Source organism: Rhinoraja longicauda, chromosome 12 (assembly GCF_053455715.1).
Source record: "Rhinoraja longicauda isolate Sanriku21f chromosome 12, sRhiLon1.1, whole genome shotgun sequence".
Taxonomy (NCBI): domain Eukaryota; kingdom Metazoa; phylum Chordata; class Chondrichthyes; order Rajiformes; family Arhynchobatidae; genus Rhinoraja; species Rhinoraja longicauda.
In genome coordinates, this window is record NC_135964.1 from 27,871,255 (window position 1) to 27,897,186 (window position 25,932).

A 25,932-nucleotide genomic window follows, 5' to 3' on the forward strand; every position below is an offset into this window, starting at 1 on the left:
TTCAATATTGAGTCTCGAGGATGCAATGTGTCGTGATAGAAGATGAGATGTTGGGCTTTGTTGGGATGGCATAGGTGAAGGTGTTGATGGTTAAAGACAGGAGGGCAGCATGCGAGTGGGAAAGAGAACTAAAGTGGCAGACAGCTGGAGGTTCAGGCTGAACGGTGAGCATTCACTCTATCCAGGCCTCTTGTGGTTTTCTGCAGCAAGGTCACGCTTTAGCCTCCTATGCTCAAAAGAACAAAGTCCCCAGCCTATCCAACCACTCCCAACATCTCCATCACACAGGTCAAGGTAACATCCTGGCAAATCTCTTCCCAGGTGGACTGAATGGAGGCTCTCTGCAAGGCGGTCACCCAATCTGGGTTTTGGTTTCTCTGTTGCAGAGCAGACCATATTGTGATTGGCACACACTGCACATTGAATTGGAAGTAGTACAAGGGCAGAAATTTCTCAGCCTTATGTTGATTCTGGAGTGAATGCACAGATAGATGGAGAGAGTCTTGTCTGCGTGCTGGCACTGACCTTCAGGATATGAACGTTGGAATTTTTATTATCAACTGAGACAAAGAACCTAATGAGGATGTTGTTTCCGAATATCCCTCTGAGAAAAGCTAATGTCTCCAGCATGTCAAATTCATTCTCCTTCCAGGTTCCGTTAGCGCCATTGTTTTCCTCGAGCACAGGCCAACGCAATGGTGGCTGCTTCAGGATGTTAAACAAAGGTGTGTCATCCTCCAACTCTATGGCAGCTATCAACAAAGGAGAGAGGGAACAGTTATCTCAAATATTGTTAAAGGCATAAATTGCGTCTCCTCCCACTCTCAGGAGGCTTCTCCGACTGCCAAACAACCCCAGTGTTTCATAGCCAAGCGTCAAGAGTTCCAGGAACACAAAAACAAAACAATTGCTGAAGATTATTGAAGAATATAAAGGAAACCTGTATTGTGGGGGGACCAAAAGAAAGGAGAGGAGAGGGTGGAAAAAGCAACATGAACTGTTCCGGGAAATTAGCCATGCAAAAGAGAGCTGGAACTTGAACCCCGCTTGTCCACAAAGCTGTGGCAGTGACAGCGCTGTGGGTAACGTGTGATAGGCACTCATGGATCTTTAACATCTTTGTCATTTGCAGAGGTTTTTACAATAGCAGCTCTTGATAGAAGCAATCCAACAGCTTGGTGGTTTTCCAATCATTCAACACTTCCAAGATCCCTTGTGGGCTCCAGCTGACATTATGAACATCTGCATGCAATTTATGAGATTTTAAATAGAATAACACCCGTTCCGATTCCCAGGGCAAAAGTCTTCAGAGAAGCAAGACAAGTTTTACAGAAAGACTTACATTCATTCATACACGACTGATATAGCTGCTTTGTTTTCTGTATGGCTTCAATGTCTTTTTCTGCATCAATAGGGTTTTCCAATAGTTCTGCAGGGAAAAGAATAATAGTTAACAAAAAATCAGTTTGTGCATGCAGTGATATCAGAATGGGATCTTAAAAACAGAAAAGTGAAGATGGTTATCAAAAATTAAAGCAGGATCTTGATCAGTTTGGAAAGTGGGCTTAGGAATGGTTAATGGGGTTTAATGCAAAGGTGTAGAAGTGTGAGGTGCTGCATTTTGGGAAGTCAAACCAGGACAGGACCTTCACAGTGATTGGCAGGGCTCGGGTGAGTGTTGTAGAGTAGAGGGATCTAGCAGTATAAGTACATGGTTCCTTTGAAAATGGAGTCACAGTTTGATAGGGTGGTCAAGAAGGCTTTCGGCACATTGGCCTTCATCAGTCAGAACATTGAAAATAGAAGATGGACACAAAGTGCTGGAGTAAGTTTATCGGCGGATCAGGCAACATCTCTGGAGAAAAAGGATGAGTGTATCTGGTATATCTACAGTATGTAGCAGCATCTGCAGCTCTTTTCTACACATATTGAGAATAGAAGTTGGGATAGGAAAAAAACTGCAGATGCTGGTACAAATCAAAGGTATCACAAAATGCTGGAGTAACTCAGCGGGTCAGGCAGCATCTCTGGAGAGAAGGAATGGGTGATGTTTCGGGTCGAGACCTTCTTCAGACCAATGTTGAGACGAGGAGAACTTCTTCAAAGTAGACATACCTTGAGGAGAAATCGTGACGTTTTGGGTCGAGACCCTTCTTCAGACTGATGTGGGAAGTTGGAATGTTATGTTATGGTTGTAGAAAACATTGGGGAAGTCACATTTGAAGTATTGTGTTCAGTTTTAATTATCCTGCGATAGGAAAGATGTTGTTAAGCTGGAAAGAGTGCAGAGAAGATTTTCAAAGATGTTGCCAAGATTTGAGGGCCTGATCTAAATTGGTTGGGCAGGTCAGGGCATTATTTCATGGAGCACAGGAGGATGAGGAATGATCTTATAGAGATGTATAAGATCTTGGGGTGAAATAGATAGGTAGATGCGCAGAGTGTTTTTCCCAGAGCAGGGGAATTAAGAACTGGAGGTTATAGGTTAAGGTGAGAGGAGAAGATTTAATAGGAAGCTGAGGGGTAGCTTTTTCACAAAGGGGGTGGTGGGTGTATGGAATGTGCTGTCAGAGGAGGTAGTTGAGGCAGGTACTGAAACAACATTTAAAAGACATTTGGACAGACATATAGTTAGGAAAGGTTTAGAGTAAATTGGGCCAAACGCGAGAAGTGGGACTAGTGTAGATGGGGCATCTTGGTGACATGGGGAATTTGGGCAAAGGGCCTGTTTTCCATGTTGTATGAATCTAAAATGTTGGAAACACAGATCAAGCAGCATCTGTGGAGAGAGAAATATAATTAACGAATCTAACTGAGATATATTGTAAGAAATGGGAAAGGGCAGAAACAAATAAGATGAAGGGTTTGAACATGAAACCTTCACACTTCCTCCCTCCAGGGATGCTGACCAACTGGCAGGATGCTACCAGCCTTTCCTGTGCTTATATCAGAATTCTAGCATCTGTGTTTTATTCGAGCCCCTGAAACATATTTACTGTGAGTGGGGAAGGGCATTAGTTAGGTTGCATGTTATTCCCATCTGCAGATATTTTGGACTGACTGTGGGTTGGTTTTTAAGGGGCAGCCAAGGAGAGTGGGACCAGGCAGACTGAGGGCATACGAGCCATATTCCCCTCCTCCCACGGGACACCTGGAAATGGCAAAGGAAGTTTCCTCTCTCAGTCAGGGGCTGCATCACTTCCATTAACATCAGGAATCATAGGCATCCGACATGGATAGTCCATCAGGACAGGTGACTCTGTGCCCAAAACCCATTCGGTTACAATAACCTTTCCATGACAACGATATTCCCATGATCCAAGTTTGATCCCCACATTGGGTGCTGAATGTGTGGAGTTTGCACGTTCTCCCCCAAGACCACATAGATGTCTCATGGGTGCTCCGGTTTCCATCCATAACCCAACGATGTGCAGGTCAGTGAGTAAATTGGCCGTAGCCCTGGCTCGATGGCCTGAATGGCCTCATCTACTGTCATGAAAATGTGGCAACTGTTAACATTTGTTGAAGTCTCTGCAGTGACATCTTTGGACAGCAGCAGTCCACTTTGACCTTTGGACTTGTTCTATCATTGAAAGGGATAAAACAGACTATCTCCTCCATTTCCATCTCCAAAAGGGGGCAAGGAAAAGGATAAAATGGGATTAGTGTGAGTTTAGTGCAAACAGATCATTGATGGTCGGTGTGGACTTGGTGAGTTTAAGGATTTATTTCTGTGCTGCATCTCTCCGTCTCTATGCCACTATGGTAAGTCTGTTTCTCGTAACTTAACCCATTTGCCCCAGTCTTTAAGCAAACGTGACTGGGCATCGTTTACTCCCACAAGTAAATCTATCTGGTTCCAAATATATACTTTACAATATTAAGGTTGCACTACATAGTTTGGCTTGCGGTATTGCCTGGAAATAATTTGTTGTATATTTATCAGTGTGTGTGTTGCATTTAATGTGTTTGCGTAGCGGCAGCACATAACAATTTCATTGTTCACGTCCCAGTAGGCAGGACAATTAAATACTCTTGAATGAACGATGGGCTTATTGTTCACTGCAAAGTGTTGGGTCTCCTCTTTTGACAGAGAGGCACTGCTGACAGTCCACACAGTGTAGGTGCCATAAACTCTCAAGCCCTCAGATGAAAAACACAAAGTATAGACCCATACTAATGGCAGCTGAGCTGACTGGATTTCTACTTATTCAAAATTACTAATAATGGACTTCACATGATGTCAAGCATGTGATCAGACAAATGCTGGGAAGGGAAGGAGTCCTCTCCCTTCTCACCCACAGATGACAGATCGAGTTGGTTTGAGATATTTTTTGGCATCTGCTGCATATTTGATTGGCCACACATTGTTTGGAGATTAACCGCAGGGGCTGTGGTCAATTTATTGCAGATTCCACTGGCTACATATGTTTCTCATTTGATCTGAGTCCCGAGGTAAGGAGTTATCTGACAAACTGTCCCCAACTCATTATTTGAAGGAAGAACAATGAAGATGGACACAAGGAGTGAGCTGCTGCAGTGCATTATTATCAACCTCCAGTGCAGCAATAGGATTAAGATCAATGTTATATATTTGACACAAAGAAAGGGGGATGTGTGTATTGGAGATCAATCATCCCTGCCTCAGGACCTCAGAGTAGGAGTTGCTCTGGGCAGGGTCCTCAGTCCAACCCGCTGCTTCATTGATGAGCTTCAGAAAGAGATAGTCACTGATGATTGCACAATGCTCAGACGTTCTTTTAGGAAGGAAATGAGGAGAAATTTATTTCATCAGAGCAGGTGAATCTTTGAAATTCTTTGCCACAGAAATTGTTATGTGCTGCCGCTACGCAAACACATTAAATGCAACACACACACTGATAAATATACAACAAATTGGCTGTGGTGGCCAAGTCAGTGGATATTTTTAAGGCAGAGATAGATTCTTGATTAGTACAGGTGTCAGAGGTTATGGGGAGAAGGCAGGAGAATGGGGTTAGGAGGGAGAGATAGATCGGCCATGATTGAATGACATAGACTTGATGGGCCGAATGGCCTAATACTACTCCTATTCCTCGTGACCTTATGACTTAATTCCTTGGCCAATGTGCAGCCCATCCTTGCATGCAGCAAGACCTGGACAGCATTCAGGTTTGAGATGGGAGATGCATGCAATGATCAGCTCCAAGAGCAGGCAGCCGAACCACCTCCATGACATTCAATGGCTTTCCCATTATCCACCACCATAAACATCCTGGGTTCATTATTCACAAGAAACTCGCTCGACCAACCATATAAATACAATAGCTACAAGAGCAGGTCAGATATGTACTGAGGTGGGTGACTCAACTCCTGAAACCCCAAAGCTTCCCCCTTACCTATAAGGTACAATGATAGAACACTCTCCACTTGCCTGAATGAGTGCAGTTCAAACAACATCCAAACTTTCAACACCATCCTCCATCCTGAACATTCATTCCCTCCACTACTGGCACGTGTGGCTATGATGTGTCCCATCCCCAGCAGTGGCTCCCTAAACCTGTAGCCTCCACCGCCAGGGACAATGGCAACTACTGCATGAGAATACCACCACTTGCAGGTTCCCCTCCATGGGCATCCTCTCCTCATCCAGAAACAGAATGCTGTTCCATCATTGCTGCTGGGGGAAAGCTTGCTTTCATTGTTCGGGGCATTGAGCATAAAGGTCAGGAAGTCAAGATGCAGCCATATAGGGCATTGGTTAGGCTACGTTTTGGGGTTTTGTGTACAGTTCTGGCCCATTGCAGGAAGGATGTGGAAGACTTTAGAAAGGATGCAGAGGATATTCGCCAGAGTGATGCCTGGATCAGGAGGTATTAGGTCCTCAATGTGTACTTCTTTATTTTTACCGTGGAGAAAGATGTGAGGAGCGGGGAGCTTGGGGCAGCCAATGGAAGTGCCTTGATGGCAATCAGTTTTACAGTCGAGGAGGTGCTGAAGGTCCTAACACGAATGAAAATAGACAGATCTCCCAGGACTGATCAGATATATCCAAGGACACTGTAGGAATCTTGAGGAAATTGCAGGTGCCCTGGCTGAGATTTATGAGTCATCATTAAATACGGGTGAGGTGCCGGTAAACTGGAGGGTGGCAAATGTTGTGCCTTTATTTATGAAGGGCTGCAGAAAAAAGTCTGGGAACTACAGGCCAGTGAGTCTAACATCTGTGGTCGGAAAGTTACTAGAGAGTATTCTGAGGGATTAGATATGCATAGATAGACAAGGCTTAAATAGGGATAGTCAGCACAGCTTTGTACATGGGTGATCGTATCTCACAAATCTGATTTAACTTTTTGCAGATGTGACCAAAAGGTTTGATGAGGGCAGAGGTGTAGACATATATATATAAGCCTGGCAAGGCTTCTGGCAAGGTTCCACGTGAAAGGCAGCTTGAGAAGTTTAGATCCCATGAGATGCAAGGAGAGCTAGCCAACTGGATAGAATATTGGCTTCATGGAAGGAAGCAGAGAGTGATGGTGGAAGGTTGTTTTTCAGACTGGAGGCCTGAGACTCGTGATGTGCCTTAGAGTACGGTGCTGGGCCCATTGCTGTTCGTCATCTATATCAATGATTTGGATGAGAATGTACCACACATGATTAGTAAGTTTGCAGATGACACTAAAGTGGGTGGGATTGTAGTTGGTGAAAATTGTTGTCAAAAATTGCAGCAAGATCTCCATCGTTTGGGCAGGTGGGCTGAGGAATGATTAATGCCGTTTAATACAGAGAAGTGAGAGGTGTTGCATTTTGGGAAGTTTAACCTGGGCACAACCTTCACAGTGAATGGTAGAGCTCTGGGGAGTGTTGTAGAGCAGAGGGATTGAGAAGTGCAGGTACATTGTTCCTTGAAACTTTTTTACATAGGGTGATAGGTATATGGAACAAACTGCCTGTGGAAGTAGTTGAGGCTGGTACTATCACATTTTAAAAAACATTTGGAGAAGTGCATGGATAGGATGGGTTTAGAGGGACATGATCCAAACCCAGGCAGGTGGGACGAATGGAGAAGGGGCACGTTGGTCGGAGTGTGCAAGTTGGGCCAAAGGGCTTGTTTCCACGCTGTATGACTCTATAACTCTATGACAGTCACACAGTACAGGTGCCATAAGCCATAACATCCTCCGCTGAAATATACGGAGCACTGACCCATACTAATGGCAGCTGAGCGGACTGGATTTCTACTTGTTCAAAATGACTAACAAGAGACTTCACTTCAAGCATGTGATCAGACAAATGCTGGGAAGGAAAGGAGTCCCCTCCCTTCCCACCCACAGATAACAGATCGAGTTGGTTTGTGATATTTTTTGGCATCTGTTGCATATTTGATTGGCCACGCATGGTTTGGAGATTAACCGCAGGGGCTGTGGTCAATTTATTGCAGATTCCATTGGCTACAAATGTTTCTCATACGATCTGAGTCCTGAGGTAAGGAGTTATCTGACAAACTGTCCCCAACTCATTATTTGAAGGAAGAACAATGAAGATGGACACAAGCTGTGATCTGCTGCAGTGTATGACTTAGCTGCTGATTACCAACCACCAGTCCAGCAACAGGATTAAGATCAATGTTCCACTTTCCTGTGTTAACTGCAGAAACATTTCTGTAAGCAGCAGTAGCAGCACTGCCACCCCATTCCCAGCCCTTCCCCCATAAACCCACTGCCACACATATGACTGGGAGGACAATTTCTACAAATACACCACAGAAAACATCCTCAGTGTGTTACAGATAATTCAGAGATGCTCCGCCCAACACCACAAGAAATTCTAGAGGGTTGTGAATGTAGCCCAATCCATCACACAAACCAGCTCACCCACATCCACTCCATCTGCACTTCACATTGCCTTGGGAAAGTAACCAACAGAATTGAAGAACACTCACACTCTGAGTATCCCATCTTCTCCCCTCTCCTGTTGGGCAAAAGATACAAAACATACCGCCTTGTGCTTGAAAGCACATTCCACCAGATTCAAGAACAGTTTCTTCTCTGCTGTTATCAGACTATTCAGCGAACTACTCATGGGCTAAGGGTGCAGTCCCAATCTTCCAACCAACTTTGTTGCTTCCCTTCTCACCCACAGATTGGGGCCTTACACTTCCTTTTTATCTGTAGCTTTTCTGTAGCTGCAACATTATATTACACTCTGATTGCTTTTTCTTTTTGATCTACCTGATCTACTCATGGAGACACAAGATACTGCAGATGCTAGAATATTACGCAATACGCAAAGTGTTAGAGGAACTCAGTAGGTCAGGCAGCATCTGTGGAGAAGTTGTTGTGGGTGTGAACAAGTGCCGCACCCATACAGAACTCGTTAATATCATTAACTTCACCGCACCCATGCAGAACTCATTGATTTTATTAACCTTATCACTAACTTCCACCCTGCAGTCATAGATGGATCTCTCACCCACACCTTCTCCCACCTCCCCAGACGGAACAAGTTTGGAGTTCCCCTGTTCCTTTGATTTCACCAGCCTCTGCATCCAACACATCATTCTCTGACATTTCCGCCACCTCCACATGATCCCGCCACCAGTCACATCTTCCGATCCACGCCCCTTTCCGCCTTCTGCAGAGACTGCAACTCCTTATTTCACTCATCCCTTCCCACTCAAACCATCCTCTTCCCAGTTCACTTTCCCCTGCAATCACAAGAGATATAACACCTGTCCCTATACTTCCACCCTCACATGCATCCCACAGCAGACCATCCAGGTGAGACAGAAGATCACGTGCACCTCCTTTAACTACATCTGCTGCACCAGGTGCTCCCGATGTGGCCTCCTATACATCAGTGAGACAAAACATCGCATGTAGCATTCATTTTCATTAACTTTCCAATAATCTTTCAGGGCAAGACGGTACAATCAAATAAATGACTCCAATCTATTCAGCATCGTGACATACACGAGAAAAGGTAGTTTACAACATGTCATTCTATTTTTTAGATACTGGCCAATATATGAAAAATATCCCTACTGCTTTGGAATTACTCTGTTTGTAGCAAACAGCATTCATTTCCATTAACTTTGCAATACCTTTTCAGGGCAATGTGGCAAAATCAAATAATATTGATGCCGTCTCCAATCAATTCAGCATCATGCAACAGGAAAGGCAGTTTACAACACGTTATTACTAACTACATTTTAGTTCATGGCTGCTCAATGAAACATAAGTATTCTGCATTGTAAAACCGAATTGGACTGTTTGCAATAAGCAGAATTCAAATGCCCCATCTTTACAACAACTTTTCAGGACAAGGATATACAATCAAATAAATGACTCAAATCCAATCAGCTTCATGACATACATCAGAACGGATAGTTTTAAACATTTTATTATTAACTACTTTTTAGTAAACAGCTGTTGAATGAAAAATAACTACTGCTTTGGAAACACTGAATTACTCTGTTTGCAGCAAGCGGCATTCATTTCTATTAGATAATAGATAAATAGATTCATAGATAAATAGACAAGAGGTGCAGGAGTTGGCCACTCGGCCCTTTGAACCAGCACCGCCATTCAGTGATCATGACTGATCATCCACAATCAGTACCCTGTTCCTGCCTTCTCCCCATACCCCTTGATTCCATTAGCCCTTAGAGCTCTTTCTAACTCTCTTTTGAATGCATTCAGCGAATCGGCCTCCACTATCTTCTGTGGCAGAGAATTCCACAAATTCACAACTCTATGTGAAAAAGTTTTTCCTCATCTCAGTTCTAAATTGCCTACCCCTTATTCTTAAACTGTGGCCCCTGGTTCTGGACTGCCCCCAATATCAGGAACATGTTTCGAGCCATTAGCTTTCTTCACTGTACCTGCATGCTTACTTTAGGTGACTGATGTACAACGACACCCAGGTCCCCTTTTCCTAACATGACACCATTCAGATAATAATCTGCCTTCCTGCTCTTGCCACCAAAGTGGATAACCTCACAATCATGCACATTACACTGCATCTGCCATGCATCTGCCCACTCACCCAACCTGTCCAAGTCACCCTGCATCCTCATAGCATCCTCTTCACAGTTCACACTGTAACCAGCTTTATGTCATCTGGAAATTTGCTAATGTTACTTTTAATACCTTCATCTAAATCATGAATGTATATTGTAAATAGCTGCGGTCCCAGCACCGAGCCTTGCGGCACCCCACTAGTCACTGCCTGTCATTCTGAAAGAGACCCGTTAATCCCTACTCTTTGTTTCCAGTCTGCCAACCAATTTTCTATCCATGTCAACACCCTACCCCCAATACCATGTGCTCTAATTTTGCGTACTAATCTCCTGTGTGGGACTTTATCAAAGGCTTTCTGAAAGTTCAGGTACACTACATCCACTGGCTCTCCCTTGTCCATTTTACTTGTTACATCCTCAAAAAATTCCAGAAGATTTGTCAAGCATGATTTCCCCTTCATAAATCCATGCTGACTTGGACCGATCCTGTTACAGCTATCCAAATGTGCCACTATTACATCTTTAATAATCAACTCCAGCATCTTCCCCACCACTGATGTCAGGTTAATTGGTCTATAATTCCCTGTGCCTCCTTTCTTGAAAAGTGGGATAACATTAGCTACCCTCCAGTCCACAGGAACTGATCCTGAATCTATGGAACATTGGAAAATGATCACCAATGCATCCACAATTTCTAGAGCCACCTCCTTGAGTACCCTGGGATGCAGACCATCAGACCCTGGGGATTTATCAGCCTTCAGTCCCATCAGTCTACCCAACACCATTTCCTGACTAATGTGAATTTCCTTCAGTTCCTCCGTCACCCTAGGTCCTCTGTCCCCTAGTACATTAGGGAGATTGTTTGCGTCTTCCTTTGTGAAGACAGAACCAAAGTACCTGTTCAACTCATCTGCCAGCTCCTTGGTCCCCATAATAAATTCACCTGTTTGTCTTCAAGGGACCCACATTTGTCTTAACTAATTTTTTCCTCTTCACATACCTAAAGAAGTTTTTACTATCCTCCTTTATATTCTTGGCTAGCTTATCTTCGTACTTCATCTTTTCTCCTCGTATTGCTTTTTTATTTACCTTCTGTTGATCTTTAAAAGTTTCCCAATCCTCTGGCTTTCTGCTCATCTTTGCTATGTTATACATCTTCTCTTTTATTTTTATACTGTCCTTGACTTCCCTTGTCAGCCACGTTTGCCTCTTACTCCCCTTAGAATCTTTCTTCCTCTTTGGAATGAAATGATCCTGCATCTTCTGGATTATTCCCAGAAATACCTGCCATTGCTGTTCCACCGTCATCCCTGCTAGAGTCCCTTTCCAGTCAACTTTGGACCGCTCCTCCCTCATGCCTCCATAGTCCCCTTTGTTCAACTGCAATACTGACACTTCCGATTTTACCTTCTCTCTCTCAAATTGCAGATGAAAACTTATCATGGTCACTACCTCCTAATGGTGCCTTTACCTTGAGTTCCCTTATGAAATCTGATTCATTACACAACACTAAACCCAGAATTGCCTTCTCCCTGGTATGCTCCAGTACAAGCTGCTCTGAATCCATCTCGGAGGCGCTCCACAAACTCCCTTGGGGTCCAGTCTACCTGCATGCTGAAATTTCCCATAACCACTGCAGCATTACCTTTGTTAGATGCTAATTTTAACTCCTGATGCAACTTGCACCCTATCTCCAGGCTGTTTGGGGGCTTGGAGATAACTCACATTAAGGTCTTTTTACCCTTACAATTTCTCAGTTCTATCCACAATGACTCTACATCTTCTAATTCTATGTTACCCCTCACAAGGGACTGGATTTCATTCCTTACTAACAGAGCCACCCCACCCCCTCTGCCCATCTACCTGTCTTTTCGATAGGACGTATACCCCTGAATATTCAGTTCCCAGCCATGTTTCCCAGCCTTTTGCAGCCATGTTTCTGTAATTCCCACAACATCATACTTACCAATTTCTAACTGAGCCTCAAGCTCATCGACTTTATTTCTTACACTTCGCGCATTCATATCTAACACTTTTAATTCGGTATTCACCTCCCCTCTCACACCGGTTCCTATTTCACCTGACCTTACTCTTTTATCCCTTTTTGAACTTTCTGTCCCATTAATTCGGGTGTCTTTCATAACTTTTCCTGTACTCTCTTCCCCTTTAACTCCATCCTTATACTCCTAATTTGTCAACCCCCCCCCCCCGCTATTTCGTTTAAACCCACCTGTGCAGCACTAGCAAACCTGCCTGCCAGAACTTTGCAAAATCTTTTCAGGGCAAGGTACTACAATCAAATGAATCCAATTAATTTAGCATCATGCAATGCATCAGGAAAGGTAGTTTACAACATGTTATTACTAATTAGTGGATGTGGAAAGGATGTTTCCACTAGTGGGAGAGTCTAGGACCAGAGGTCATAGCCTCAGAATTAAAGGCCGCTCTTTTAGAAAGGAGGTGAGGAGGAATTTCTTTAGTCAGAGGGTAGTTAATCTGTGGAACTCATTGCCACTGAGAGCTGTGGAGGCCAATTCAGTGGATATTTTTAAGGCAGAGATAGACAAATTCTTGATGAGAATGGGTGTCAAGGGTTGTGGGGAGAAGGCAGGAAAATTGCATTAGGAGGCAGAGATCAGCCATGATTGAATGGCAGAGTAGACCGAATGGCCCAATTCTACTGCTATGTCTTGTGAACTACATATTTGTTAATGGCCGTTCAATGAAATATAGCTCTCCTGCATTGGACAACAATTTGGACTGTTTGCGATGCAGCATTCAAATATTTTTACTTTGTAGTAACTTTTCAGGACCATCAAATAAACGATTCCAAATATTTAGCATCATGACATATATCAGAAAAGGTCCTAACGTGATGAAGATAGACAAATTTCTCAGGCCTGATCAGATTTATCGAAGGACACTGTAATTGCAGGTGCCCTGGCTGAGATTTATGTCATCATTAAATATGGTGAAGCAGCAATGGCGGGAATTTCTGGGAGGAACTCGGAACATGCAGGATCTTTTCATCCCAAAAACTGCTAATAGATTTCAAACACGGTATCACCAATGCCCTGGAAACCCTCAGCATGACATCCTTGTTTATTATGTTTTAGTCCTCTCCTTCCTTCAACACTACCTGCTGCTCCACCTATTGTAAAATACAATAAATTAATAACTGTAATACTAGTCACATTAATCATGTATTGTCTTTCTGCTGACTGGTTAGCATGCAACAAAGGCTTTTCACTGGACCACGGTACACATGACAATAATAAAATAAACTAAAACTCTAAACTAAAAACCATGTCCATGTTATCCATTATGACCATCTGTACTCACCCTATCTGCCCGCATTAGGACCATATTCTTCTATATCTTGCATAGCAGATAGGGAAACCATGTGCTATTCTTTCTGTTAATTGTGATAAGGAGCTTTGGTTTTGTAATCATCAGAGGAGATGATGTATCAATGAGACATGCTTTGATTGCCTCTTTAAGGTGTCCTTGTTAGTAGTACCAATATATATGACAAGTTATCTGTTATTTAGAAAGACTACGAACAAGGGAAATATAGGCCATTTTTTTGTGGAGAGGTGGATATGTGTGATCGTTGAAGAGGGCATAGCTATAAGATATGAGGGGGAAAGTTTAATGGAGATGCCTGGGCAAGTGTTTTTCAAACAGAAAGTGGTGAGGGCATGGAATGCATTGCCTGGGGTGATGGTGGAGGCTGATAATATGGTGGCATGTAAGAGGTTTTTAGATAGGCACATAGGGACATGGAACTGCAGGGAATAGAGGGATATGAATCATATACAGGCAGATGAGATCATTTTAGCTAGGTATCATGTTTGGCACAAACATTGTGGGACTAAGGACCCATTCATGTGCTGAACTGTTCTATGTTTCTATATAAATAGATCGATCAGAAGGGATCAGAATGTAGATGCATCACTGTTAGAGGAGAAACAGTTTAACAAAGCCCAGAGATCACGGAGCAAAGTAGCTGTGGGTTGCCACATAAATTACACACAAGAATGGCAGCTTGTCAACAAGGGGTTTATTAACCATGGGAAATGGGACAACTTTAGACAATGGGATATCTGAGAATAGAGCTGAGAGCATGGAGCAAGGCTTGTCAAACGCAGTCCCCGAGCTCAGATACCCCAGGGGAATCATCATTCTTGAACTGGAGCCATTGTTAAGTATTTTAATCAACCTCAGCTTAATGTGAAACTTGAGTCTGCACCTTCAAGGCCTAAGTCAACAAGAACCCACAGTTTCCTGCTAGCTGAACAAAAACAAGGCTGTATAAATATGCTGGAATTGTGCTTTTAAGGTTATAATTAAAGTGGTGATGTGTGTTAAAATAAAACCATTCATGTGAATGACTGCAGTAACTAGGATCATCACTTTTGCCTTTACACAAAACAGTGTGCACTGGAAGTGCATATCTTTCTTCACCCAATACCCTGATGAAGTAACTCACACAGGCAGCTTCACACGTTGCCATCATTTATAGCCACTCTGCTTTGATGTACAAACTACTTGTTGATGGGCTCAGTTGCTTAAAAAAAGAGAGTGAAATGGAGCAGAAACATTGCAGTGGGTTTACCAGGGTGATCAGCTATTGTGCTGCAAATACTAAGCAAAGCTGAGATAAAGGCAGCTCAGCATGCACCTTTCACAATCAAACATTACTTTCAGATATAAATAGGATTCAAAGGCACTTTGATTGATTTTACTTGGAAGTTAGGCAACTCTCAGCTGGGGACAGCATCCTGACTACTCCTTGCCCTGAATAAGCATTCCTGATGCAGACCAGCCGATGTTTGATCAAAAGCCAGCCAGCTGGATTTTCCCCATCACAGAAAAAAGTGAATCAAATGGGACATTACTCCAAAGGCGTAATCAAATGGGACATTACACAAGTTAGCCCAGCTGACAGCTTCAGATAAGCAATGACATAAGATTAAAAAGCGGGAATACTACGGTTATCATTTCAGAGACCCAAACTTGGTGTCTGAACAACTGGCTTAGCTCAGCCCTCCAAGGGGAACCAATAAAAACTAAACTATGTATCAGGAACTGTGGCAGAGGTTGCCACTGATCTGCGGCTGGTGTGGTTTAGTGTCCTTTCACTTAACAAGATGGAAAATGGACCGAGCCAGATTCACAGCCAAACTCCTGATGCGCCTGTCTGCTGTGCTAACCACTGTAAGTAAACAAGTGACACTCAGCCCTGTCTCTCACTCATGGCCCAACAGTCAGATCTCAAAGCCTGAGACACAAAGACTGCAGATGTTGAGGTGTTGGATGAACTCAGGGTTCGGGCAGCATCTGCAGAAGAAAATGGACAGGCAACATTTTGGGTCTGAAACCTTCCTTAGACTCAACATCAGATCTCAAATTCTGCTGTCCCATTAATAGCTTTGAAAGGAAACGGCAGGGCTGGCTAGATTATCAGTTAAACCCAGGGAAAAGCAGAGCTTTAATGATCAGAGCTCACTCATTGTGTTCACCATTTGATCCCAGATACTGTGCACACTATTTATTTTCATCCACTCAATCATTGAGCCTGCACGTTCCCAGATGAGTGAAACAAAAATGTGGAAATCCCACTGTACTTTTCCTTGTGGTGTGCTTAAATGCCAGCTGTTCCTAAATATCGGAAATGCAAGTAAGTGAATGCACAGTTTAGTCTGACCAGTTTCCCCCTGGGGATCGACAAGCACCATAGATCGAGTCCTTAAACACATTAAGAACATTGATTCCCAATAATCAATATTTTTATTTTTTCAAATGTCCTTCTTATAATAAAATAGTAAGAACTAAAATACTGAGCAGTTATTAAAATGACTCAAACGGGCTGTGAAGACTAAAGAAAGGTCCCGACCCAAAACGTCATCCATTCCTTCTATCCAGAAGGATAGAATGCCTATCCCACTGAGTTACTCCAGCATTTTGTGTCTACATTCACAGCTGTGTTTGTTGACTCCTTCAAATCACAAAATTGTGAAACTAAATAAGAGCATCATTTATCATCCCCTTGGAAAAAGGCAGGTGGACCCAGTCCACATATTCCCACTGAAAATATTTCTGCAGATCACTGAAAATATGCCCTGGCATTGTTCAAAGCAGCAGAGCCCATTTTTATGTGTCTTGACCAACCTGTCAGCAAATACCATTAATAGCACACATTCATTTCTTGTTCACAAATCTAAAAGGCGTAAATTCATGACCTTTCTTTCAAAATTGGAAAAAGTATGCATCAATTCAATCCTATTAGTATATATATATATATATATATCTTTTAAGTGAACCTGCCTCGTAGCTTGACTTTGACATTCTGTTGAACCCAGGCATAAGTCCCATAGCTGAAATAATCTTCAGGGATGGGAGTCTCCTTCAGCCACCTTCCACAAGCAAAATTGAAGAAGTTGTCACATGGATCTGCCGACCAGTTGATTTTGTTAAATATGAAAACAGCTGGAAGAGGAAACGAGAACACAGTCAAATAGCACTGACACTAATGATCTTAATGCAAGCACTTGGGTGAAAGCCATTGCAATGTTACCACAGTTCTTGAGTCTGAATGCAATATTCATATCATTTTGTCACATCCATGTCTTCAGCCCAATGAGTAAACAAACAAGAAGTGATCTTCAAGATCTCCCAATCCAATACATGATCTCCTAAAAATCATTCGGCTCTGAACCACACAGCAGAACCCTAACCACAACCCTACCCTAGGAATTATCTACTATGGGCTTTGTTAGGTTGCATCCATAGTTTGGTTTACACTATTAAAGTCTTGTTACCTAGCATTACTGATCATTTATTGCATTATTGATCATTGTATATTTTTGGTTGTGTTGTTGCATTAATGCACCTGTAAAGCTGCAGTAAGCAGCTGCAGTAAGATGTCACTCATCTGCTTCCGGTGTATAGAAACATAGAAAATAGGTGCAGGAGGAGGCCATTCGGCCCTTTGAGCCAGCACCGCCATTCATTGTGATCATTGTGATCATCCACAATCAGTAACCCGTGCCCAACTTCTCCCCATATCCCTTGATTCCACTAGCCCCCAGAGCTCTATCTAACTCTCTCTTAAATTCATCCAGTGATTTGGCTTCCACTGCCCTCTGTGGCAGAGAATTCCACAAATTCATAATTCTGAGTGAAAAAGTTCCTTGTCTATTTGACAACTAAACACTCTTGACTCCTGAACTGTTTTGGACATGAACTCAGTCCTCCCAGTTCTCAAGCCAAAAGACAAAAGTGTTTTAAAGGAAGGCTTGGGGAGTAAACAGCCTTGTATCTGACTCATCAGCCTAACAACTGGGTTGCCAAGCAGCTGGGCGACCCTAAACCATGGAAGAACTGGTCACCCAACATTCAGCAGCAGATTAGAACATCAGCCAGTTACACCAGTGAATGATGATCAAACCACGGGGGACATGATAACAGCCTGCCCCACCCAACACTGCCTGGCAGAACATCAGATTGATTAGGGGATATGGAATTTAATTTGTGATGACAGCTTGTTCCGAAAGGAGTAGGCCGGCTAAAGTATTCCTTTCACCATGAGAAATACACCAGATTGGATTTCTATTAAATTTCATATGAAAATAGCAGCAACTCTCAATCTTGCTGAGGGTCATTCATACGTTGTGTCCAGGTGCAGCTCCTTAGAGACCATGTTGGGGAACTGGAGCTGCAGCTGGATGACCTCAGGACCACCTGGGAGAATGAGAGCTTCTTTGACAAGACGTATGGTCATTGTGGCCAGTGGCCATTCACCTTCAAAACAGGTAAACCCTTTTGGATGCTGTTCAATGGGATGACACGTCTGGGTTGAGCAGGAACACTAGGCAGGACTGTGCACGGAGACTGTCTCTGAGACACAGCAGGGAAGGGTAATCTAGTGTGAGGTGACTCTTTAGTTAGGGGCATAGACAGGAGATTCTGTGGCCGCATGCAGGACTCTAGGGTGTTGCCTCCCTGGGGCCAGGATGTCTCAGAGTGGCTGCATGACATTCTCAAGGGAGAGGATGAGCAGCTGGAAGTCGTCATGCATGTCGGCACTAATGACATAGGTAGGAAAAGGAATGAGGTAGCGCAGCGGTAGAGTTGCTGCTTTACAGCGAATGCAGCGCCGGAGACTCAGGTTCGATCCTGACTACGGGTGCTGCACTGTAAGGAGTTTGTACGTTCTCCCCGTGACTTGCGTGGGTTTTCTCCGAGATCTTCGGTTTCCTCCCACACTCCAAAGACGTACAGGTTTGTAAGTTAATTGGCTGGGTAAATGTAAAAATTGTCCCTAGTGGGTGTAGGATAGTGTTAATGTGCGGGGATCGCTGGGCGGCACGGACTTGGAGGGCCGAAAAGGCCTGTTTCCGGCTGTATATATAGGATATGATATGTATATATATGATATGATATGATGATAAAATGAGTATAGCGCGTTGAGCAAAAGGCTAAAAAGCAGGACCTCCAGGGTAGTGATCTCTGGATTACTTCCAGTGCCATGTGCTGGTTAGGGTGGGAACAGGAAGATGGGGAGATGAATGTGTGGCTGAGGAGCTGGCACGGGGATAGGGATTCACATTTTTGGATCATTGGGATCTCTTCCGGGGAAGAGGTGACCTGTACAACTGGGATGGTTTGTATCTGAAGTGGAGAGGAACCAATATCCTGGCAGCAGTTTCACTGGTGCTACATGGGTGAATTTAAACTAGATTGGCAGGGGGACAGGATCCTGTGCAGGACCGAAGCAAGTGAGAGGCTGGAAGTCAGTGTGGATGGTGACGAAAGAAAGTTCAGTGGACAGAATAGGTAAGAGCATGGCAGGGAAAGAGAAAGGATTGATGGATTGAATTGCTCTGATTTTAATGCAAGAGGCCTGATGGGTAAAGCAGATGAACTCAGGGCACGGAAATATGTGCAAGTGGCACATTATAGCCATTACAGAAACATGGGTAAGAGGAACAAAACTCACAGCTTATTGTACCAGGGTACAGATGCTACAGGAGAGAGAGAGGTTGGGATGAAAGAGAAGGGGGTGAGGTTTATTGATTAAGGAGGATGTCATGGCAGTGATCAGGCATGACAGTAGGGGATTTTAACTTTCCCAATATTGACTGGGGTTGTCACAGTGCAAAAGGTTTAGATAGGGCAGAATTTGTCAAATGTCTTCAGGAAAGTTTTCTCAGGCAATATTTTGAGGGCCCTACATAGGAGAGGGCAACGCTTGATCTAGTCTTTGGAAATTGGGAGGGGCAAGTGGATAACGTGTTCATTGTTGAGCCTTTTGGGACCAACGACCACTGTTTTGTTAGCTTTAAGAGTTATGGATAGGGACACAGTGAACAAGTGGGCAGAAGAATGGTTAATGGAGATTAATGCAGATAAATGTGAGGTGTTACATTTTGAGAAGTCTAACCAGGGCAGGGCCTTCACAGAAAATGGCAGGGCTCTGGGAAGTGTTTGTAGAGCATAGGGATCTAAGAGTCCAGGTACATACTTCCTTTAAAGTTGGGTCACAGGTTGATAAGGTGGTCAAGAAGGCATTCGCCACATTGGCCTTCATCAGTCAGAGTTTTCTGTATTGAAGTTGGGATGGTATGTTACTGGGCTGGTGAGGCCACAGTTGGAGTATTGTGTTCAGTTTTGGTCAACCTGTTATACCTTGGACGGCAAGGGCAAGCTGGGCCGATGAGCCTGTTTCCATGCAATGCCCGCTGAAAACCCAAGAACAGTGATCCCCGGCGCCCAATATTCCAGCAGGAATTCATGCAGCGAATCTGTGGATCCAGAGAAGAGTTTCTTCCCAGCTATTATCAGGCAACTGAACCGTCCTCTCACCAGCTATACTGCAGTCATGACTTGTATATGTATAATCGTGGATAGCCTTTTCTTTGACTGGATCGCTTGCAACAAAAAGCTTTACATTGTATCTTGGTACATGTTACAATAATAAACTAAACTAAACTAAAATATATCCACAAATACCTCCCCCACCTGTTTCCATTTGCCTATTAACTACTTCGCACCTGGATCCACCTCAATGCCTGCCAAATCTTGTCCCACCGCTCCTCCACCTCACTATTCTGCCTCCCTCCCCTTTACTCTTCCAATCCAGATGAAGGGCCAGACTGCCCAGATGAAAGGGCCCGATTCAAAATGCCAACTGTCCATTTCCCTCCACAGATTCTACCTGACACACCGACTTATGGCAATAAACAAATTCGACAAGGGATGTGCCACCACTTTAACTCAGGGAAAAGCAATAAATGTTGGTCATGCCATCAAGATCTTAATTAAATTTTTTAAATCTTGATTACCATGTCTCTGCAATTTAATGGTGTCCTCAAAATCCTGCAGCTCGCCTGTGTCATGGCAACCAAGGTCTGGGAAGGCACCACTATCCACAACTGAATTGGATGTAGGCTAGACCCTAGATACAGGCACGTGTGTGCGCTGAATATGTTCATTCCCCAGGCTGCGGGTGGAAGCTTCCACCTTCGTTACAAACTCACAAGATCCAAGGTGGGAAATGTTCTCTGTGTTTTTGATCTACTGAGTTTGTAGACCTGCTGAGTGTTTTTAGCATCTTCAATTTTCATCTTAGTTTATCTGGAGAATTTTTTTACATTTTTATACAATCCAAGGCAGTTTATAAATTAGTCAGCATTTAAAGATGCATGGTCATCAAAGACAGATGGCATGGATATTTTTTTTAAGAGAATTTTGATTTGTGTTAGCTTGAATATACAGATGATTTAACCCAAACACAGAAAGTCGGCGGGACAAACTTTGTGGTCAACATTGCTGACCTCCACTAAAAGTGTAGGAGGTGAACTGAAGCAGTCCATTTTGGGAGCCTTGCAGTGAAGAGCTAGTCTGATCCCTCATGGACAACCCCTGCACACAAGTGAAGCAAGTGGATGGCTGTAGACCAAGCACCGCTGGCAGAAGAGAACAAGGAGAGATCCACAGAGCAATTCCATCACACAGAGGGCGGTGTGTATACGAAACAAAGCTTGCGATATTTTAAAGGTAATTCGATAGGTACTTGGATAGGAAGGGTTTTGAGGGATATGGGCCAATCACAGGCAAATGGGCCCAACTCAGCTATAATAATAATAATAATAATAATAAGCATTTATTTTATATAGCGCCTTACCAGAAGCTCAAAGCGCTTTACAAAAACAATCATAACATAAAAACAAACAGACAAACTATCCTAACGGAGAAGCGGCGAATAAACAACGCCAGCGTTCTCTCACGTCAGGGTCCGGCAGTAGACAACAAAAAGCACAGGACACACAGATACAATTTTTACACAAACAGCCATCACAGTGATTGCTCCAGGCACACCCTCACTGTGATGGAAGGCAAAGAAAAGTCTTATAAAATCTGGTAGACATCCACAAGGTGGACTGTCAACATTGTCCACACACCCTGCACCAGATTCCTGAAAGAGGCACTCCGTTCTGAGCCCTGCCACTGTTAGACCGGGGAAAAGATTTAAGATGTGATGATCTAAGATTCCTTGAAACCTCCTCACCAACTCCTGGAAGTTACCCGCCCATGATCATTCATAGTGGAAAGGGAGCTGATGGAGCTCTCGGGATTGGGAGCAGAGAACTTGCCTGAGTGGCAGAAAGAGTGACCATCGCACCACCAGCTACCCATGGCCTCCCACCTCCTGCCCTGCCCACGGCAGGGACAGCAGTTCCGTCACTGGCCCACCTGGGGACCAACAGAACCAGAGTAGAAGCCAGTCACCCTCATCCCTGAGGAACGACCTCAGAAGGAAGAGTTACCCAAAAAGTGGCCGGAAAGTGCAAGCACAACTTTCATTGGACAAAGGTATTGGAGGTTAACTAATAGTTTATTGGATGATTTATTATTGTACATTTAGTTGATGTCTTGATGTATCAATGCACCTGTAAAGCTGCAGCAAGCAGGAATTTAATTGTTCCAGTCCCAGTGCAAATCACAACTAAACATTAGAGACTCTTGGGGATTTTGAGAGTAAAGAAGTACAGGATGATATATTCATTGGGTCAGCCACAAATAGAGCAATGTGTGTGGTCTGGAGCCCTCCAAGAAAGACGTTGGAGTGAGCAGCAGAGAATCTGTGGAGTGCGGAGGGGAGACTGCAGAATTGAAGAAATGAGATTTGAAAAACTGGGGTTATTTTTACAACACAGACAGAGGAGATTTATATTTTGATGGCTTTTATGAGAGTGAGGGGGAAAAAAATATTTATTTTGCTTCAGGGCCACTGAACTTAAAATTGCCACCAAAAGCACGGATAAAATTTAATTTTCTTCACACAGATTGCTGGTGTATGGCAGGATTAACCACAAAAAAACACTGCATCCTTTCAAGGCAAACTGGATAAATACTTCAGAGAAAGAAGGAAGTGGCAATATTCTTAATTTGAAACCAAGTTGTGGGTTATGGGATTACTTCTGGATTGTCACAGGTTGTGGACAAAGACTGGAGCAGTGGAATTCATGTGGAATGAGAGTCATAGAGTAACGCAGAACAGTAACAGGCCCTTCTGTCCAACTTGCCCAAGCTGACCAAGATGCCACCAAGCCATCCCTCCAAACCTTTCCTATCTATGTACCCGTCAAAATGTCTTTTAAATGTTATTATAGTACCTGCCTCAACTATCTCCTCTGGCAGCTTGTTCCTTATACCCACAACCCTCTGTGAAAAAAAATGTTGCTCCTCGGATTCCTATGAAATCTTTCCTCTCACCTTAAACCCATGTCCTCTGATTCTTGATTACCTTACTCTGGGTAAAAGACTGTGCATTCGATTTATACATTTTATAAGATCACCCCCTCCGCCTGCTGTGCCTGAAGGAGTATAGTCCTGGCCTCTCCCTCTCCCTCTCCCTCTCCCTCTCCCTCTCCCTCTCCCTCTCCCTCTCCCTCTCCCTCTCCCTCTCCCTCTCTCTCTCCCTCTCCCTCTCCCTCTCTCTCCCTCTCTCTCTCTCCCTCTCTCCCCCTCTCTCTCCCTCTCTCTCCCTCTCTCCCTCTCTCCCTCTCTCTCTCTCTCTCTCTCTCTCTCTCCTATTTCGCTCTCTCTGCCTCTGGGAAAGAGCGAGTCTATGGCAAGTTTAACTGAAATTGAAGGGTCAAACTCCTTCAAAGAGAGAGCATGAAGGACCCCCAAGCATAAGAAACCTTGTTCCCTGAACAAAAACAACTGCTGGAAGAACTCAGCAAGTCAGGCAGCCTCTGTGGAGGGTAATGGACAGATGTCGTTTTGGGTCGGGATTCTTCTTCGGACTTTCCACAGATGCTTCCTGACCCACCGAGATCCTCAAGCGGTCCAAATGTTCCAACATCTGCAATCTCTTGCATCTTGTATCTCCTAACTTTGTTCCCTGCTATTTACAAAGTTCCTTAACCATCCAAGCAAGACTAACATGTCCAGTGATGTTTTTTGTTACTTTCCCTGTTAGTGTACTGTCGGAGCCACTTCCTTTTGGAACAGAATTTAAATCAGGGCCCTGTCCGAGGTCCATAAATGGAGCTTCCTTTATAAAGTGCAACAAAACAAGCTGGGATTTCAGGCAATTGCAAAGATCCATCTTTCTAAGCAACAGGGAATGGTATAAACCCCAGCCCCATTGACCATATCCTGTGAAGGAAAAAACCCATAATTCTACAGATGTAATAAAGTGGCCACTTACCAGCCTCTGCACATTCAGCTGTCAGGCAGTACTCCTCAGAGTGCAGACTGATCACTCGATTGGCAGCTGCAAATAAAACAGACACAAAACAAATCAGATTTCAGGGTTCTCATTTCCGGAAACAATCTGCCATGCTATTTTCAAGGTTATTTGGCTATGCAGTGTCCGAAATTGATTTAATACTAGTGTGGCCATGTAACAGCTGCTTCTGGGCAGTTTCTGAGATTTTCTCAAGCTGGAAGTGAATGATTTATGACCTCGAACTGTAAATCCTACAAGTAAACTGCAGCAGAGAGCAACTGGCACAAAGCCCCATCCAACAGCCTGCTTTCATTCCCACAATACCACGACCACAGCTCAACAGGCCCAAAGTTACCAACAAAAATCCTGGTTTTTACATTACTTAGCTTCAGGTGTGGCCTCCTGGCCAAGGTACTGTCTTCAACCCTCTGCCAATCTAAGGCCGTTCAGGTCCCTAGTGCCTGCCCTTATAACAGATCCTGTTCACCCGTCATCGCTGCGGGCTCATCTGACAATGCTTCACATCTCCCACCACCCAGGTTTGACCCTGGCATGCTTGTGTAGAGTTTGCACGATCCTCCCACAAGACAAAACTGGATGGTAAGTTGGCTGCTGTGCATTGCTCTTAGTCAGCTGCTGTATATTGCCCTGAGAGTAAGTTAACAGTAAAAGGAAACAAAAGGATTGTTGATGGGCATGTCTGAGTAAATTGAGAGGTATTGGAAAATAAGGACAAGGGAACAGGGGCTGTTGGAGTGCTCCCGGGAGGCAGAATGAGCCCAATTGGCCAATTGGCCTCCTGTATCATTATGATATTTAAAATATTCACTCTTCATATCCTTAGTCCAGTGCCAAAGTTTTGATGTGCCCTCAAATGCCTCGATCCATCATCCTGGAATCTCTTCCATAAACCTCTCCTCCATAAAACTTATTTTTTTCTCTACCTTGTCTTGGTATGTTTAGTTCCTGTATAAAGCGCTATTTGATGATATTCCCGAGAAACAACTTGAGACACTTTACTACATTACGAGTAAGTCAAGTCACATCGAATTGAGTTCCGTTTTTTTTAAACACTGAATAAGTATTCATCCTCCAGGCCTCGTTAAGTGTTTAGTAACAGCCCCTTGCTGCCCTTCATTCGTATCTACATAAGGTGTATTTACTTGCAAAGGGAGCTACTGAGTGGAAAGCATCAATACCTCTTTTTTGTCTACCTAGTAGATGATGTCTGCAGTCCCACAGCAACCGACAAACCCAGCCCTTCAGTCTTCCAAGTTGCTCACTTGATGTACAGGCTATACCCAAGTCAGGAGCTCATAACCTGGGATGACCTTTATTGCTTTTTCATTTATTCACAAGACACGGATAACACTAGTAATGCCAATATTTATAACGACCTGATAAGGCAAGAGTCAAACATACACCAGATTGGGTAAGGATGACAGATTCCCTTACAAAGGTAAAGAGGTCGTTGGTCAGAGTAATATCATCAATCCCACCCTTCACTGCAACCTATTCTCTCACACGTAAATGCCACCTGATTCTCCGTCCACCCCACCTATACAAGGGGCAAGAAACCCGCACATCTTTGGGATGTGGAAGGAAACTAGGCGAAACTCACAGTTATAGGGAGAACTTGCAAACTCCACACAGACAGTGTTCTGGGCTGAATTGAACACGGGTTGTTAGAGCTGCGAGGCAGTGACCGGTAATTGTGATTTATTTTATGGTGCTCCGGTATCGTCATAGCTACTGTTACTAAGACCAGCTTTCAAGAAAAAACAATCTAGATTTTGTTAAATTACCTGAACTGAAGCTGTCCTGGTGAGATTTGAACTCATGCTCTGGATGAATGATCCAGGTCATTGTCAGCTGCTGCATTGACATATTAACTGTACCCCCATGGGCATATACAAAAGCAAATTGGCTTCACCACACTGTAAACTCATTTCTTGCACCTCCAGTTAGTAAGACAGGCTCTTGAAGGCCTTTCTGGACTTGTGACCTGCACAAAGGGTCAAACGAAGTACCTTCTGAGGTGCTAACACTTAGGCATGGAAATGTTCCATGTGGCTCTCACATACAATCAGACACAGAAGACATATAATTGTTGTTGCTGCTTCCAGTTTTGGTTTTGTTTAAATCTGCTGCCTCCTCAACAAGGATGGAATGCAGAAAAACAGAA

The 25,932-nt window shown here is 43.8% G+C and overlaps 1 protein-coding gene across 1 annotated transcript in view; it reads right to left on the reverse strand.

Moving 5' to 3' along the window:
• The window catches only part of phex (phosphate regulating endopeptidase homolog, X-linked), an 85,485-nt gene that overhangs the window by 48,876 nt on the left and 10,677 nt on the right, over positions 1-25,932 (reverse strand). Inside the window, exons 2-5 of the mRNA XM_078408714.1 lie at positions 23,727-23,792; positions 16,331-16,492; positions 1,343-1,429; positions 526-752 (exon numbers count right to left, since the gene is read on the reverse strand). Coding sequence (XP_078264840.1) covers positions 526-752; positions 1,343-1,429; positions 16,331-16,492; positions 23,727-23,792 — 542 coding nt within the window. The remainder of the gene's footprint in view (positions 1-525; positions 753-1,342; positions 1,430-16,330; positions 16,493-23,726; positions 23,793-25,932) is intronic.